At 65.2% G+C, this 17,479-nt stretch overlaps 4 protein-coding genes across 5 annotated transcripts; all 4 read right to left on the bottom strand.

Annotated features, from left to right (window-relative positions):
* Nucleotides 1-2,247: 2,247 nt before the first annotated feature.
* LOC134563319 (protein S100-A4-like) lies at nt 2,248-3,857 on the bottom strand. The gene is made up of 3 exons (XM_063421187.1): nt 3,707-3,857; nt 2,703-2,849; nt 2,248-2,478 (listed from the first exon to the last, which is right to left on the bottom strand). The coding sequence occupies exons 2-3, from the start codon at nt 2,838-2,840 to the stop codon at nt 2,314-2,316; spliced, it is 303 nt and encodes a 100-aa protein (XP_063277257.1). The 5' UTR covers nt 2,841-2,849; nt 3,707-3,857; the 3' UTR covers nt 2,248-2,313.
* A 3,001-nt stretch (nt 3,858-6,858) lies between these two features.
* LOC134563324 (protein S100-A4-like) lies at nt 6,859-8,317 on the bottom strand. The gene is made up of 2 exons (XM_063421193.1): nt 8,154-8,317; nt 6,859-7,140 (listed from the first exon to the last, which is right to left on the bottom strand). Exons 1-2 carry the CDS (start codon nt 8,292-8,294, stop codon nt 6,976-6,978), a joined length of 306 nt encoding a protein of 101 aa, XP_063277263.1. The 5' UTR covers nt 8,295-8,317; the 3' UTR covers nt 6,859-6,975.
* Nucleotides 8,318-8,337: 20 nt separating this feature from the next.
* On the bottom strand, nt 8,338-10,641 carry LOC134563223 (uncharacterized). Its single transcript, XM_063421074.1, has 4 exons — nt 10,614-10,641; nt 9,067-10,001; nt 8,423-8,468; nt 8,338-8,342 (listed from the first exon to the last, which is right to left on the bottom strand). Exons 1-4 carry the CDS (start codon nt 10,639-10,641, stop codon nt 8,338-8,340), a joined length of 1,014 nt encoding a protein of 337 aa, XP_063277144.1.
* Nucleotides 10,642-11,301: 660 nt separating this feature from the next.
* Nucleotides 11,302-15,582, bottom strand: S100A16 (S100 calcium binding protein A16). 2 transcript variants are annotated; one of them, XM_063421134.1, is made up of 3 exons: nt 13,436-13,592; nt 12,627-12,788; nt 11,302-11,786 (listed from the first exon to the last, which is right to left on the bottom strand). In XM_063421134.1, exons 2-3 carry the CDS (start codon nt 12,780-12,782, stop codon nt 11,622-11,624), a joined length of 321 nt encoding a protein of 106 aa, XP_063277204.1. In that variant the 5' UTR covers nt 12,783-12,788; nt 13,436-13,592; the 3' UTR covers nt 11,302-11,621. The 2 variants fall into 2 exon arrangements, with proteins under 2 accessions (XP_063277204.1, XP_063277205.1); XM_063421135.1 differs by lacking the exon at nt 13,436-13,592 and adding an exon at nt 15,426-15,582 and having other exon boundaries at nt 11,303-11,786.
* Nucleotides 15,583-17,479: the final 1,897 nt, after the last annotated feature.

The following is a 17,479-nucleotide window of genomic DNA, read 5'->3' as shown; positions in this document are numbered from 1 at the left end:
ATGGAAAAGGAGATTTTCTGGGTGGGGGTCTCCAGTGGGATGACGCCGGTTTTATCCGGCTGGGGATGGGGTTTCGCACTGATTTGGTGGGTTTGGCTGCTGGGCAGGTGCCAGGGGTGGCCAGGACATCCCAGCCCTCCGTGGGAACGTTCCACCGAATCTGGGGGGCCTGGGCACAAATGACAAACCCGAATGTGTGACCCGAATTGCCCTGGGGACAAATCCGGGCATGGGTGTGGGAAATCTGGGAGGTGGCGCTTCCCGGCAGCTGGAATTGCTGCCCGATGATAGCCGGGGGCTGGGCCTGCCCAGTGCTCCCATTGTTCCCAGTGTTCCCAGTGTTCCCAGTGTTCCCAGTGTTCCCAGTGTTCCCAGTGTCTCAGGTGGAGCCCCCACGGTGTTCCCAGTGCCACAGGTGGAGCCCCCACAGTGTTCCCAGTGCCTCACATGGAGCCCTCCCAGTGTCCCCAGTGTTCCCAGTGCTCCCAGTGTTCCCAGTGTTCCCAGTGCCTCACGCGGAGCCCCCCAGTGTTCCCAGTGCCACAGGTGGAGCCTCCCCCATGTTCCCAGTGCTCCCAGTGCCTCACGCAGAGCCCCCCCAGTATTCCCAGTGTTCCCAGTGCCTCACATGGAGCCCTCCCAGTGTCCCCAGTGTCCCCAGTGTTCCCAGTGCCTCATGTGGAGCCCCCCCAGTGTTCCCAGTGCCGCAGGTGGAGCCTCCCCTGTGTTCCCAGTGTTCCCAGTGCCTCACGTGGAGCCCCCCCAGTGTTCCCAGTGTTCCCAGTGCCTCACGTGGAGCCCCCCCAGTGCTCCCAGTGCTCCCAGTGCCCAGAACAAGCTGCAGAACCCCGAGGGTCTGGGAAGGCTGGGGAGGAGCCCCCAGCCCCATTAAACCTTTCGGGGAGCGGGAAGGGCAGCGATGGTGAAACCGCGGTGGTGCCAGGAACCGGCGCCAGAAAAACCCGGAATTGCCAAAGAGGGAGGCAAAGGGACAGGTCTGGGGACAGGGACGGGCGCGTCCTCACCGGGAGGGGACACGCGTGGGCTGGGCAGAGGGACACGGGTGACACGGCAGGGACACGGGATGGGACAGGCCTGGGGATGGCTGGGGGCGTGGGGAGGGGGACAAGGACACCTGGGGAGGGGGACAAGGACACCTGGGGAGGGGGACAAGGACACCTGGGAAGGGGGACAAGGACACCTGGGGAGGGGGACAGGGACACCTGGGTGCCGTGGGGACAGGGCAGGGTGTGGGGAGGGGGACAAGGACACCTGGGGAGGGGGACAAGGGCACCTGGGGAGGGGGACAAGGACACCTGGGTGCCGTGGGGACAGGGCAGGGTGTGGGGAGGGGGACAAGGACACCTGGGTGCCGTGGGGGACAGGGCAGGGCGTGGGGACGGAGGGTGGGACAGGCGCTCACTGTGGGGCCTCCTGCTGCCGTTTGCTGCCCCAAAATCCCCCAAATCCCGTGGAAACCACGGAACCCACGACTCCAAACACCGGGAGAGCCCTGCTGGGGGCTGGGGGCAGCAGCTGGGGGGGGCTGGGGGCGGGGTGGGGGAAGGGGAGTGTCGCACATCTGGAAGGGGCGTGTCGCACATCTGGAAGGGGCGTGTGGCACATCTGGAGCCCGCAAAGCTTTGATTGGAGGCGGGAAGCGGCGGAGCCGGGAAGCGGCGGCTCCGCACGAACCGGGCGGGAACGCGGCCGAAACCCCGCGGCAGCGGCGGCGAGGAGGGGGCGCGGGGTCCTGGAGGTGAGGGAGAGACCCCGGCCCTGCAGGAGCAGCGCGGTCCCGGCCCGGAGCGGTCCCGGCTCGGATCGGTTCCAGCCCGGAGCGGTCCCGCCTCGGAGCGGTCCCGGCTCGGATCGGTCCCGCCTCGGAGCGGTCCCGGCTCGGAGCGGTCCCGCCTCGGAGCGGTCCCGGCTCGGAGCGGTTCCAGCCCGGAGCGGTCCCGGCCCGGAGCGGTCCCGGCCCGGAGCGGTCCCGGCTCGGAGCGGTCCCGGCTCGGAGCGGTCCCGGCTCGGAGCGGTCCCGGCCCGGCTCCGTTCCCCCCGCGCCCCCCGTTAATCCCCGCGGGACCGGAGCGGCTCCGGGGCAGCAGCGCCCGCCCAGAGACCGGGACAGAACCGGAGCCGGGCCGGGACAGAACCGGAGCCAGCCCGGGATCCCTCCCGCTCCACCGGGGAGGGGAACGGCAGCTTCCCCCAGCCCAGCCAGAGAGACCCCAGAGCTCCAAACGCTTCGTTTGGATCCAAATTTATTGAAATGACACCGGGACGACAACGGGAGGACAACGGGCACTGCCCTCACTTCATGCGCGGCGTCTTGTCCGGCAGGTCCTGGAAGAAGTCGTTGCACATCATGGCCATGCAGGCCAGGAAGGTCACGTACTCCTGGAAATCCACCTCGCTGTCGCTGTTGGCGTCCAGGTTGCTCATGAGCTTCTGCAGACTCGCCTCGCTGCTTTGACTCTGTCCGGAGGAGGGATTTAAAAGTTAAAATCGGGGTTTTGCGCGTCCCCCGAGCCGCGGAATTGGGGGGAGGAAAGGGAGGGATTTAAAAATTAAAATCGGGTTTTTGCGCGTCCCCCGAGCCGCGGAATCGCGGGGAGGATGGGGAGGGATTTAAAAGTTAAAATCGGGGTTTTTGCGCGTCCCCCGAGCCGCGGAATTGCGGAATTCCCCGCGGCACTCACGCTGAAACTCGGCAGCTCCTTCATGAGCAGCTCCTTGAGCTCGGCCTTGCTGAGCTTGTACTTGTCGCCCTCCTTGCCCGAGTATTTGTGGAAGGTGGCGACCACCACGGCCAGCGCCTGCTCCAGGGGACACGCCATGGGGACAACCTGGGGGGGACACGGGGGGGACACGGGGGTTCGGTGTCCTCGGGGTGTCCCGGGAATCGCCGTTCGCTCCGGGCTGGGAAAGCCCCAGAAGTGAGGGGGGGACCGGGAGGGCGCAGCCCCCGGGGCGGGGAAGGGCTCCGGAGGTTTTGGGGCTCTCGCGGGTGGAACGGGGATTGGACCGGGAGAACGGGGATTGGACCGGGAGAACGGGGATTGAACTGGGAGAACGGGGATTGGACCGGGAGAACGGGGATTTTACCGGGAGAACGGGGATTGCACCGGGGAGGAGAACGGGGATTGCACCGGGAGAACAGGGATTGCACCGGGCAGGAGAACGCGGATTTTTTCACTGGGCAGGGGAAACGCGGATTTTTTCACCGGGCAGGGGAACGGGGATTGTACCGGGAGAACAGGGATTGCACCGGGCAGGGGAACGCGGATTTTTTCACCGGGCAGGGGGAACGCGGATTTTTTCACCAGGCGAGGGAACAGGGATTTCACCGGGAGAACGGGGATTTCACCGGGCAGGGGAACGGGGATTTTTTCACCAGGCGGGGGAACGGGGATTTCACCGGGAGAACGGGGATTGCACCGGGAGAACGCGGATTTCACCGGGAGAACGCGGATTTCACCGGGAGAACGCGGATTTCACCGGGAGAACGGGGATTGCACCGGGCAGGGGAACGGGGATTGTACCGGGAGAACGCGGATTTCACCGGAGAGGAGAACGCGAATTTTTCACCGGGCAGGGGAACGCGGATCCCCGGCCCCCAGAGCAGGAACCTCCCGCCCCGCCCCGGGGGGAAATCCCAGCCGGGGGACCCTGGAGGGGGAACGTGGGGAGAACCCCGACTCACCGAGAGCTCCGGCGGGCCGGAGGAGGGCGGGCAGGGCGGAAGGGGAGCGGGAACCGGGCCCTGGAATTTATAACCCGGCCCGGCCACACCCGGCCGGGGAGGCAGCGCCGAGCCCAAACCCCCCCGGCCACGGCTGGAAAAGGAGAAAAGGAGGAGAAAGGAAACCCCGGGAGCTGCCAAGGGGGGCTGGGCTGGGTTAGGAGGGGCAAAACGCGCCCTTGGGGTGGCCAGGGACCACCAGGGCCGGGAGAATCCCTGGGGCTGGGGATGCCCGGGTGGGCACCGCGACCCCCGGTGCCACCCTGGCAGCGCCCCCGGGGATGGCCGGGGCCCGGCAGGGTTTGGCCGCGGGGGCGTTGCGGAGCCGGGCTGGTGCCGAGGGATTTTTGGGATTTTTTTGCTGTTTTGCAGTCGCCTGGCAGCGATTTCTGTTTGCCGGCGGCGGGGGCGGCGTCCCCGTTGTGTAACGGAGCCGTTCCGGTGCCTCCTGCCCGGCCCCGGGGGCTGCGGGGGGCTCCAGGAACCGGCACCTTCCACCCCCCAGCCCCGGCAAAACCCCCGAGAGTCCCCCAGACCCCTCAGAGTGACAAAGTGACAAAAAAGGGGACGAAGCTCGGGTGGCTCCGGCGCTCAGGGGGGCGGGGAAGCTCCCCCAGACCCCCTCGGGGCCTCCCCAGCTCGGGGGGGTTTTGTAGATTTGGGCAGGAGGAGCCCCCCGGGCTGAGCCTCGGCACCCGTGAGGGGCTGGGAATTCCCGGGAGCTCCGGGGGGGCTTTAAAAAGGGCCTGAGAATGGGCAGGGAAAGTTTGGAGCTCCTGGAAGGACCTGGAAGGGCTCAGAAAAGATTTGAGGGCCTTGGGGAGGACCTGGGGGCTCAGAGAGGACCTGGAAGGGCTCAGGAAAGGTTTGAGGGCCTTGGAGAGGACCTGGAAGGGCTCAGAGAGGACCTGGAAGGGTTCAGAAAAGATTTGAGGGCCTTGGGGAGGATCTGGAAGGGCTCAGGAAGGACCTGGAAGGGCTCAGGAAAGATTTGAGGGCCTTGGAGAGGACCTAGAAGGGTTCAGAAAGGACCTGGGGGCTCAGAGAGGACCTGGGAGTGCTCAGAGAGGACCTGGAAGGGCTCAGAAAAGATTTGAGGGCCTTGGGAAGGACCTAGAAGGGTTCAGGATAGACCTGGGGGCTTGGGGAGGACCTGGAAGGGCTCAGAGAGGACCTGGAGGGGCTCAGGAAAGATTTGAGGGCCTTGGGGAGGACCTGGAAGGGCTCAGGAAGGACCTGGAAGGGTTCAAGAAAGATTTGAGGGCCTTGGAGAGGACCTGGAAGGGCTCAGGAAAGATTTGAGGGCCTTGGAGAGGACCTGGAAGGGCACAGAGAGGACCTGGAGGGACTCAGCAAAGCCCCTCTGCTCTGAGCAGAACGTTCCGGGGGACACCCAAGGGCTGGTTGTGCTCCAAGCTGCTCCAATAAATAAATAAAAATGAATAAAAAGCTGCTGCAGTAAAACCCCGCCCATGGAAAATCCCAGGGAGCTGCAGGAGGGCGTGAGTCACGCTGAGCCCGCTGCCCGCGGGCACCGAGCCCCGGGGCGTGGGCAGGGCTGGGAGAGCGGGCAGAGCCCCAAAACCGGGACAGGGCTGGGGGAAAAACTCAATAGAACCCCCAAAACTGAGCCAGGATTGGGGGAAAACCTCAACAGAGCCCCGAAACTGGGACAGGGCTGGGAAGAGTGGGCAGAGCCCCAAAACCGGGACAGGATTGGGGGAAAAAACTCAATAGAACCCCCAAAACTGAGCCAGGATTGGGGGAAAACCTCAACAGAGCCCCGAAACTGGGACAGGGCTGGGAAGAGTGGGCAGAGCCCCAAAACTGGGACAGGATTGAGGGAAAAGCTGAATAGAACCTCCAAACTCAACCAGGATCAGGAAAAAACCTGAACAGAGCCCCAGAACTGAGCTGAGATTGGGGAGAGCGGGCAGAGCCCCAAAACCGGGACAGGATTGGGGGAAAAGCTGAACAGAGCCCCAAAACCGGGACAGGATTGAGGGAAAACCTGAATAGAACCTCAAAATTCAACCAGGATCAGGAAAAAACCTGAACAGAGCCCCAAAACTGAGCTGAGATTGGGGAGAGCGGGCAGAGTCCCAAAACTGAGCCAGGATTGGGGAAAAACCTCAACAGAATCCCCAAAACTGAGCTGAGATTGGGGGAGAGACTGAGCAGAGCCCCAAAACTGAGCCAGGGTTGGGGAGAGACCCGGCAGAGCCCCAAAACTGGGACAGAGCTGGGGGAAAACCTCAACGGGGCCCCAAAACTGAGCTGAGACTGAGGAAAAACTTGAACAGAGCCCCAAAACTGAGCTGAGATTGGGGGGAGACCGGGCAGAGCCCCAAAACTGAGCCAGGATTGAGGGAAAACCTCAACAGAACCCCCAAAACTGAGCCAGGATTGGGGAGAGACCCGGCAGAGCCCCAAAACTGGGACAGGATTGAGGGAAAACCTCAACAGAGCCCCAAAACTCAGCTGGGATTGGGGGAAAGCCTGAAGAGAACCCCAAAACTCAACCAGGATCAGGAAAAAACCTGAACAGAGCCCCAGAACTCAGCTGGGATCAGGGAAAAGCCTGAACAGAGCCCCTGGAGCAGAGCCAGGATTGAGGGAAAGCCTGAAGAGAACCCCAAAACTCATCTGGGATGGGGGAAAAGCCCGAACAAAAACCCAGAATTCAACCAGGATCAGGAAAAAACCTGAACAGAAGCCCAGAACTCAGCTGGGATGGGGGAAAAGCCCAAAGAGAAGCCCAGAACTCAACCAGGATCAGGAAAAAAACTAAACAGAACCTCAGAACTCGGCCAGGATTGAGGGAAAACCTGAACAGAAGCCCAGAACTCATCTGGGATGGGGGGAAATCCTGAACAAAAGCCCAGAACTCGACCAGGATTGAGGGAAAACCTAAACAGAACCCCAAAATTCAGCCAGGATCAGGAAAAAACCTGAACAGAGCCCCAGAACTGAACCAGGATCAGGGAAAATCCCGAACAAAAGCCCAGAACTCAACCAGGCTCAGGAAAAAAACTAAACAGAACCTCAGAACTCGGCCAGGATTGAGGGAAAACCTGAACAGAACCCCAGAACTCATCTGGGACGGGGGAAAAGCCCAAACAGAACCCAAAACTCAACCAGGATCAGGGAAAACCCCGAACAAAAGCCCAGAACTGGGCCAGGCTCAGGGCAAAGCTTTTATTGCGCGCCTCGTTTGGCGCAGGCAGCGCTCACTTCCTGCGGTGCTGCTTGCTGGGGTCGTCCTTGAAGAACTCGTTGAAGCCCATGGTGACGCAGGCCAGGAAACAAACGTACTCCTTGAAATCCACCTCGCTGTCCTTGTTGTGGTCCAGGTCGTTCATCAGGCGCTTGAACTCGGCCTCGTCCATTTGTTTCTGTCCGGGGGAGAAAAGGGTTTGGGGTGAGGGGCGGCCCCTTCCCACCCCGCTGCCCCTTCTCTGCCCCTTTCCCTCTTGGCGGTGCCCAAAAGTGTCAAAAATGCCGCTGGGTGTGGAAATATTTGGGAAAAAATTCATTTGTATATTTAATTAATTAATTAATTAATTAATTAATTATATTTTTGTATATTTTTATTTTTATTTTTATTTTTTATATATAAATATATAAATATATTTTTCTATTTTATATATTTATATTTATATATTTTTCTATTTTATATATTTATATTTATATATTTTTCTATTTATATATTTTTATATATTTATATTTTTATATTTTTATATTTTTCTATATTTTTCTATATTTTCTATATTTTTAATATTTTATATATAGTTTATATTTGTATATATAAACTTGTATATATAATATAAATTATATTATATATTTGTATATGTAAATTTGTATATATAATATTAAATTTGTATATATATATTTATATATACAAATATAATTTTAATATATTTATATATAAATATATATCTATATATTAATATATATTTTATATATATATTTATATATAAATATATATAAATATATATTATTTCTATATTTTTAATATATATATATATTTATATATTTTAAAAATTGCCTCCCTGTTGAAACCACAAGGCAGGAAAGGGAAGTGGGGGGGTTAAAGAAAAAGAAAATTATGAGGGGAGAAAAAAAAAAGAAAGAAATTGGAGCGTGATTTCCTTTGCCGAACAAAATGTTTCTGTGGGTTTAAAACAAAAAACAGATTTTCCTTGGGGCTGAGCCCCTCGAGGCCTCGTCCCTCCTCCTCCTCCTCCTCCTCCTCCTCCTCCTCCTCCTCCTCCCCAGGGCTTTCCCCGGGGCATTTCCCTGCGGGATGAACCCACCAAGGAATTTCAGAGCCCCCCTGGTCCGGGGGTGGCCCGGGGGTGGCCCGGTCCCCTCCTGTCCCCCCAGCAGTGTCCCCGCGGTCACTCACGCTCCCGAAGATGGGCAGCTCCTTGTTGAGCAGCTCCTTGAGCTCGGCCTTGCTGAGCTTGAACTTGTCACCCTCCTTGCCCGAGTACTTGTGGAAGGTGGTGACCATCACGGCCATCGCCTGCTCCAGGGGACACGCCATGGGGACAGCCTGGGGACAGCCTGGGGACACAGCAGGGGCTGGGTCAGCCTGAGGGGTACAGCCAGGGCTGTCGTCAGCCTGGGGACAGCCTGGGGACAGCCTGGGGACATGGGGGGGGGACACAGCACGGGCTGGTTCAGCCTGGGGACAGCCTGGGGACAGCCTGGGGACAGCCTGGGGACACAGCAGGGGTTGGGTCAGCCTGGGGACAGCCTGGGGACAGCCTGGGGACACGGGGGGGACACGGGGGGGACACAGCAGGGGCTGGGTCAGCCTGGGGACAGCCTGGGGACAGCCTGGGGACACGGGGGGACACAGCACGGGCTGGCTCAGCCTGGGGGCCACAGCACCGGCCAGGGGACACAGCCAGGGCTGTCCTCAGCCGGGGGTCACAGGATTTAGGGGAAAACTTAAACAGAACCCCAGAATTCAGCCAGGATCAGGAAAAAAACCTGCCCTCACCCGGGGGGCACAGCCAGGACTGTCCCCAGCCCGGGGGACACATCACGGTCTGTCCCCAGCCCGGGGGGCACAGCCAGGGCTGTCCCCAGCCTGGGGGCACAGCCAGGGCTGTCCTCAGCCTGGGGGCACAGCCAGGGCTGTCCCCAGCCCGGGGGGCACAGCATGGCCCGGGGGGCACAGAACAGCCAGGGGGACACAGCACGGTCTGTCCCCAGCCCGGGGGGCACAGCCAGGGCTGTCCCCAGCCCGGGATCAGCCCCGGGGCAGTTTTTGGGGTGCAGCTGAGGGAGGAAGGGCAGCAGGGACTCACCGGGTCAGCTCCGCTCTGCTCCGCTCCGCCGAGGGCTCGGGGTGCGGTGCCGGTGGCTCGGAGGGTTTTTATAGCCCGGCAGGGGCGGCAGTGCCCCCCCGGCAGTCCCCAGCCCCCCAGGCTTTCCCAGCAGCTCCTCGCACCTCGGGTTTCGCCCGCGCCCCATTTTTGCCTAACGAGCTGTGTGATCCCATTAGCGGCAGGCGCTGGGATCGCCCCCAAACCGGGGCACCCCCAAAACCGCCCCTGCCCCGTGCCAGCTTCGCTGGGGGGCACCGATGCCCCCGGGGCAGGGGGTGGTGACCCCAAAACAGGGGGATATTTTGGGGCTGGGGGTGGCAGCGGGGTCGTTTGTGTCCCCCTGCCAGGGGGGGACGTGTCCTGGTCCTCCTGCAGCCCCCGGGGCTGAGCCTGCGCTCCGGGGCACAGAGGGACACTGGGGACAGGGGTGGCACTGGGGACAGGGGTGACACTGGGGACAGAGGGACACTGGGGACAGGGGTGGCACTGGGGACAGGGGTGACACTGGGGACAGAGGGACACTGGGGACAGGGGTGGCACTGGGGACAGGGGTGACACTGGGGACAGGAGTGACACTGGAGACAGGGGTGACACTGGGGACAGAGGGACACTGGGGACAGGGGTGGCACTGGAGACAGGGGTGACACTGGGGACAGAGGGACACTGGGGACAGGGGTGGCACTGGGGACAGAGGGACACTGGGGACAGGGGTGACACTGGGGACAGGGGTGACACCACAGCACGGGTGGGCAGCAGCCAGGACAGGGGGGTGGGTGGTTTCCCCCTCCCCGCCGGAAGGGAACACCCCGGGTTTTTTGGGGTCCCTGGCGGGGGTCTCCTCCTTCCCGACCCCCCAAATCCCCCCAGGGCTGGGGAGGGACACGAGGAGGGGGAACCGCGGGATTTTGGCTTTGCTGCCTCTCAGGACGGGGCTCTGGGGGTCGTTCCCTGCTCCGGGGGTCCCTCCCGGAGAGACCCCGAGGGCCCGGCCCGGATCTGGGGGGTCCCGGGGGAGCCCGGCCCGGATCTGGGGGGTCCCGGGGGAGCCCGGCCCGGCCTGGCTCGGCCCAGCCCCGCTCGGGCTGAGTCACTCCCGGGCCTCGCCCCGCGGGGATTCCTCGGCCGTGACTCAGCCCGGCCGCGCCCGCTCCCACGGGACAGCCCGGGTGGGGTTCGCACGGGACCCCGGCGCTGCTCTGGGGCTTTGGGGGGGTTTTTTGGGGGGTCTGGGGGGGTTTGGGGGGCGGGCGGGACCCCGCGATGCTCCCGGAGGGGGTCCGGGAGGTTTGGGGGGGGTCCCGGTTCCCCGGTGCTGCCACCCCCGAGCCCCCACGGCCGAGCCGGTTCCCGGTGGAAAATCCCCGGGAGGAGCCGGAGCTGCGGGCCCGGGGGTGCTGCCGGCACCGGGAGCGCGGCCCTGCCCAGCCCGGGGGTCCCCGGGGGTCCCCGGGGGCTCTGTCCCCATCCCGGGGGGCGCGGGGGGTGCAGGGCAGGAATTGGGGCTGCGGTTCCCCCCTGCCCGGGACCCCCGTGGGGACCGCCCGAGACCCCCATAGGGACCTCCCGGCTTCTGACACCCCTTGGTGGCCGCTGACACTCCTTGGTGGCTCCTGACACCCCTTAGTGGCTCCTGTCACCCCTTGGTGGCTCCTGTCACCCCTTGGTGGCCCCTGACACCCCCCGGTGGCCGCTGACAATCCCCGGTGGCTCCTGTCACCCCTCAGTGGCTCCTGTCACCCCTTGGTGGCCCCTGAGACCCCCACAGTGGCTCCTGTCACCCCTTGGTGGCCCCTGAGACCCCCACAGTGGCTCCTGTCACCCCTTGGTGGCCGCTGACACCCCTTGGTGGCTCCTGGCACCCCTTGGTGGCCCCTGACACCTCCCGGTGGCTCCTGACACCCCTTAGTGGCTCCTGTCACCCCCCAGTGGCTCCTGTCATCCCTCAGTGGCCCCTGTCACCCCTTGGTGGCCCCTGACACCCCTTGGTGGCTCCTGACACCTCCCGGTGGCCGGGACTGGCCTTGTCCCCAGCCCAGGCAAGGCGTGGTGGCCAGGGCGGGGACAGGGCGGGGACAGGGCGGGGACAGGGCGGGGACAGGGCGGGGACAGGGCGGGGACAGGGCGGACCCCCCTCCCTCAGCCCCCCATCCCGGGAAAGGCAAATCCCGAGCTGCAGCCGCTGCTCCTCCGAATTTTATTGCTGCCATAAATCAATAAATAACCGCGGTGGTGTCAATAAATCAAATAATAATCAAATAATTACCCGGCCGGGACCGCGCCGCTCCCCGAGCCCCCCAAAAAAATAAACCCAAGGAGACCCCCCCCAATTCAGGGGGAGTCCCGAGGGGAGCGGGGGCGCTGCTGGCGGGGAGAGAGCGGAGCTCAGACAGAATTCCCGTCCCACAGGAGGGCAGGAGGAGCCCCCCGAATCCCACCGCGCCCCAGCCCCCTCCTGCTCGGGGTGGGGGTCCCGGGGAGGGCTCAAAGCGGGGCTGGGGAGGAGCAGGGCGGGTCCGGGAAGGTTCCAGAAGCCGCTACTTGGTGAGTTTGACGCTCTGCTCCTGCTGGCGGATGATCTGCGCGATGGGGCTGGCGATGCCGCCGATCAGGGTCCAGTACTCCTGGAAGCTGATGCGCCCGTCCTTGTTCTCGTCCAGGTCGCAGATGAGTTTATCGGCGGCGCGCCGGTTCCCGGTGTCCTGCGGGGACAACGGAGCCGCTCAGAGCCGGGCTGGAGACCACCGCGACCCCCGGGACCCCCGCAATCCCCGCGATCTCCGCGACCCCCAGGACTCCCGGGATCCCCGCGATCCCCGCAGCCCTCGCGACCCCCGCAACCCCCGGGACCCCTGCGATCCCCGCGACCTCCGGGACCCCCGGGACCTCCACAACCCCCGCGACCCCCGCAATCCCCACGATCCCCGCGATCCCCGCGACCCCCGCGACCCCCGGGACCCCACGACCCCCGGGACCCCCGGGATCCCCGCTACCTCCGCGACCCCCGAGAACCCCGCCATTCCCGCGATCCCCGCGACCCCCGGGACCCCCGCGATCCCCGCGACCCCCCGCGACCCCGGGACCCCCGCGATCCCCGCGACCCCCCGCGACCCCCGAGACCCCCGCGATCTCCGCTATCCCCGCAGCCTCTGCAGCCCCCGCGGCCACGGCGACCCCCGCGACCCCCGCGACCCCCGGGACCCCACGACCCCCGGGATCCCCACGACCCCCGGGATCCCCGTGATCCCCGCGATCCCCGCGATCCCCGCGACCCCCGCCACCCCCGGGACCCCACGACCCCCGGGATCCTCGGGATCCCCGCGATCCCCGCGACCCCCGCGACCCCCGCGACCCCTGCGATCCCCGCGATCCCGGCGACCCCCGGGACCCCCGCGACCCCCGGGACCCTGGGACCCCCGGGATCCCCGCCACCCCCGCGGTCCCCACAACCCCCGCGACCCCCGCGATCCCCGCGATCCCCGGGACCCCTGCCATCCCCGGGACCCCCGGGACCCCCGGGACCCCCGGGACCCCCGGCTCACGGTCAGCATGTGGTTGAGCTCCCGGCTGAGCATCTTGCGGAAATCCTTCTTGCTGATGCGCCGCGGGTTCTTGCAGCAGCAGCAGCGGCTCGAGTATTTGTCAAAGTTGTTCACCAGCACCTGCACGGCCCATTCCAGGTCCGTGCACTCGCCCATGGTGGCCTGCGGGGGCGGGAGCCAGGTGAGACCCCCCCCCCCCGCCAGGTGAGACCCCCCCCCCCGCCAGGTGAGACCCCCCCCAGCCAGGTGAGACCTCCCCGGGGCCTCCGCCAGGTGAGACCTCCCCCGCCAGGTGAGACCCCCCCCGCCAGGTGAGACCCCCCCCGCCAGGTGAGACCACACCGGGATCGCCGCCAGGTGAGACCACCCCGCCAGGTGAGACCTCCCCCGCCAGGTGAGACCCCCCGGCCAGGTGAGACCCCCCGGGATCGCCGCCAGGTGAGACCACCCCGGGATCGCCGCCAGGTGAGACCCCCCCGCCAGGTGAGACCCCCCCGCCAGGTGAGACCTCCCCGAGGTGGGCGCGGGGGTCTCCAGCGCGGACCCCCGAGCGGACAACCCCCTCCCCGTGGGTCCGGGGGGGTCCTCATCTCTTCCACAGAGCCACCCCCCCAAAATCCCGGGTGCCACCTGCAGGAGGGAGGCACCGGGAGCTGCCAGGTGCCACCTGTGCCCGCCGCGCCCGCCCCCCGGGCCCGCCGCCCCCGCGCCTGGGCCGGGCCGGTAATTCCGGCCCCGGGGCTGAGCAGCGCCAGGGCCGCGGCCGCGCGTTCCCAGGGCTCATTAGGGAGGAATGGGGCAGGAATTACCAGCCCGTTCCCCTCCTGTTGCTTCACGGCTCCGGGAGCAGCCCGGCGGGGCAGGTCCCGGCCTGCCGAGCGTCCCCCGGGTGTCCCCGCAGCCCCTCGGCGCCCCCCGTGCGGCCGGAGCTGTCCCCGGGCAGGAAACTCCCGGCCCTGGACGGTCCCGGCAGGACGGGGCCCCGTCACATCCCGGTGAGGAGGGGACGGGAACTGCGTCACCTGGGCCGGACCTGGCCCTTTCCTGCCCCGCCGGGGGTGGGGGCGGCTGGGGTCGCTTTGTCCCTTTGGTTCCAGGGTTTGGTCCCTAGGGGTGGCCCGGCAGTGTCCCCGCTCTGGGGACATCACACAGGGTGTCCCCGGCCTGGCTGCTCTCTCAGGGCCTGGCCCGTGTCACCCAGGACTTGGCTCCTGTCCCCTCTCCTCACCCTGACCCTCCCCAGCCCAGCCCCGGGCGCGCTGGGGAGGTGACACCGCGCTCGCCACCCTCTTGTCCTTGTCCCCACGTGCCTCGGCGTGGCCCTGTGTCCTCCCGAGCCATCCCTGTCCCCGTGGAGCCGCGGCCTGGGCTCACTGCGCCACCCCAGGGCTGGGGACTGTCCCCGGCTGTCCCCAGGGTGGCCTTGGGGCTGTCCCAGCGCTGGGAGCGGCTCCCGGGGGCTCCAGCTCCAGCCCCTTCCCACAAACCGCGGGGATTCGGCAGCGCCAAAACGGCCTCGGCACCCCTGGGTGTCACATCGGTGTCACCAGGCCCTGCCAGCAGCGCCTGGCCTGTCCTCGGGCTGAGTCACGGCCCCGGGGCCGGCCGGGGGCACGGGGACAATCCTGGGGACAGTCCTGGGGACACTGCCGGGGACATGGGGACAGTCCTGGGGACACTGCCGGGGGCACGGGGACACTCCCGGGGACATGGGGACACTGCGGGGGCATGGGGACAATGCCGGGGACACGGGGACACGCCCAGGGGGCACATGGGGACACTCCTGAGGGGCATGGGGACACTCCGGGGGCATGGGGACAATCCCGGGGGCACAGGGACACGCCCGGGGGACACGCCCGGGGACACGGGGACAGTCCTGGGGACACTGCCGAGGGCACACGGGGACACTCCTGGGGGCACGGGGACACCCCCGGGGGCACAGGGACACACATGAGGACACTCCCGGGTGCACACAGGGACACTGTCAGGGGCACGGGGACACTCCTGGGGGGCACAGGGACAATCCCGGGGACACGGGGACACTCCAGGGGGACACAGGGACACTCCCAGGGGGCACAGGGACAATCCCGGGGGGCACAGGGACACTCCCGGGGGGCACAGGGACACTCCCGGGGACACGGGGACACTCCAGGGGGACACAGGGACACTCCCGGGGGGCACAGGGACACTCCCGGGGGGCACAGGGACACTCCAGGGGGACACAGGGACACTCCCGGGGACACGGGGACACTCCTGGGGACACAGGGACAATCCCGAGGGGCACAGGGACACTCCCGGGGACACGGGGACACTCCTGGGGACACAGGGACAATCCCGAGGGTCACAGGGACACTCCCGGGGACACGGGGACAGTCCTGGGGACACTGCCGGGGGCACACGGGGACACCCCCGGCCCCGCCGCCTCTCTCCGTTCTCCGCCTCCTTCCCTGCCCGGTCCCCAAGGCCCGGAGCGGGGACAGCGCTCCAGGCACGGCCCCGCCGCCAAATCCCCTTTTCCGGGGGGAAAACCCCCAGCCGAGCCCCCCAGAGAGGCGAGGAGGGTCCGTGGATGTTCCTGACCCCGCTCCGGTCATCTCGGTCCCCCCCGGTGCCCCCCGGGTCCCCCCGGTGCCCCCCGGTGACCTCCAGGTCCCTCCAGCCCGGCCCCGCTCACGGAGCCGCCGAGGGATTCCAGGAATTTCCACCTCCGCCACATCCCGGGGCTTTTCCCAGCCCGGAATCCGTCCCGAGGGTCCCGAGGCCGGGATCCCCCTCCCGGGAGTTCCCCGGGAGCCCCACCTGCATCGTGCCGGGGGTCGCGATGTGTCGGTCTGTCGGTCTGTCGGTGTGTCGGGCGCTGCGAGCCGCTGTCGCCGCTCTCTCCTTTTACCTTGCGCCCATCCCGCGGGCCCAGCCGGGTTTTTAAGGAGGCTCCCACCCCTCCCTGACGTTCCCAGGGCGTTCCCGGCCCTGGTTTACCTGGTTTACCTGGGAAAAGGCTCCCCCGGGATTGCAACACCTGCACGGGGCCCGGAGAGGACCCGGCTCCTTCCCGGGGGCTGCTGCGGCCGCTCGGGGGTGACAGGAGGGGTTTGGGGGTTTCAGGAGGGGTTTGGGAGGTGACAGGAGGTGTTTGGGAGGTGACAGGAGGAGTTTGGGGGTGACAGGAGGTGTTTGGGGGTGACAGGAGGAGTTTGGGAGGTGACAGGAGATGTTTGGGGGTGACAGGAGGTGTTTGGGAGGTGACAGGAGGTGTTTGGGAGGTGACAGGAGGAGTTTGGGGGTGACAGGAGGTGTTTGGGGGTGACAGGAGGGGTTTGGGAGGTGACAGGAGGGGTTTGGGGGTGACAGGAGGTGTTTGGGAGGTGACAGGAGGAGTTTGGGGGTGACAGGAGGTGTTTGGGGGTGACAGGAGGGGTTTGGGGACACCCCAAAAAGCCCCACGGGGTGCAGGGGGCTCCCAGCAGAGGGGAGGGGGCACAGAATTCTCACCTGATCCCCCGGGTTGGCAAATCCACCCGGCTCCTTCAGCCCCCCAACCCACCGCGGGGTAAAAATTTATTTATTTTTAAATTTTATTTTCCAATAAAATCCTTTATTCGAGCTGAGCCCCCTTGTTGTGGTGGGCACAAGGGGCTGGCACAGGTTTGGGGCTCCGGGCAGGGCACTGAGACATCTCTGGGGGTGCATAAAATCCCATCCACGATTAATTAACCCTGCTAATTGCAGGCCTGGTGTCTCCCGGAGCGATTCGATGCCCAGATGAGATCCCGGCCTTATCGGGGAGGGCTCATCTGAGGGAGGGGATTTGTCACAGGCGGGATTTGTCACCTGCTCCCAGCACCTCCATCCCGGAAAAAATCGCGTCATCCCAGGGCCTCTTCCCAATCTCGGTCGGGAGGAAGAAAACCTGTTCTGGGCCCGGGCTGCTGCAACGTCCCGGCAGGGCGGGAATCCCTCCCGGAGCCTGCAGGCGAACAGCTCAGCCTGAATCACCCTGCTCCCCTGGCAGATGTCACAACCGCATCCAGGCCCTGCGTTTTACGAGGCATCCAGGGCGTGTGCGTGGCCCTGGGGACGGGACGGCCTCGGTCCCGGAGCTTTGGGGGTCTGGGGAGGTCGGGGTGGTCGACCTGGTCCTGGGGAGTTTGGGGTGCCCTTGGTCTTGGGGAGGTCGGGATGCCCCCAGTCCTGGGGAGTTTGGGGTGCCCCTGGCCCCGGGCAGGTCGGGGTGTCCTTTGGGGCCCGGGGAGGTCGGGGTGCCCCGGTCCTTGTGAGCTCGGGGTGCCCCCGGTCCCGGCGAGGTAGGGATGCTCCTGGTCCTGGGGAGCTCAGGGTGCCCCCAGTTCTGGGGAGGTCGGGGTGTCCCTGATCTTGAGGAGCTCGGGGTGTCCCCGGTCCTGGGCAGGTCGGGATGCCCCCAGTCCTGGAGAGCTCGGGGTCTCCCTCGTCCCAGAGAAGTCGGGGTCTCCCTGGTCCTGGGGACCTCGGGGTGCCCCCGGTCCCTGGTCCTGGGCAGGTCGGGGGAGCTCGGGGTGCCCCTGGTCCCTGGTTGTGGGGAGCTCGGGGTGCCCCCAATCCCAGGGACCTCAGGGTGCCCCTGGTCCCGGTGAGGTCGGGGTGCCCCTGGTCCTGGGGATCTCGGGGTGCCCCTCGTCTCGGGGAGGTCAGGGTCTCCCTGGTCCTGGGATCTCGGGGTGTCCCCGGTCCTGGGGAGCTCAGGGTGCCCCCAGTCCTGGAGAGCTCGGGGTCTCCCTGGTCCCAGAGAAGTCGGGGTCTCCCTGGTCCTGGGATCTCGGGGTGCCCCCGGTCTAGGGGAGTTTGGGGTGCCCCCCGTCCTGGGGAGCTCGGGG

The sequence above is a fragment of the Prinia subflava genome, chromosome 35 (genome assembly GCF_021018805.1).
Source record: "Prinia subflava isolate CZ2003 ecotype Zambia chromosome 35, Cam_Psub_1.2, whole genome shotgun sequence".
Classification (NCBI taxonomy): domain Eukaryota; kingdom Metazoa; phylum Chordata; class Aves; order Passeriformes; family Cisticolidae; genus Prinia; species Prinia subflava.
Note: the sequence above shows the minus strand (reverse complement) of the source record. Positions and strands in the feature narration are given on the sequence as shown.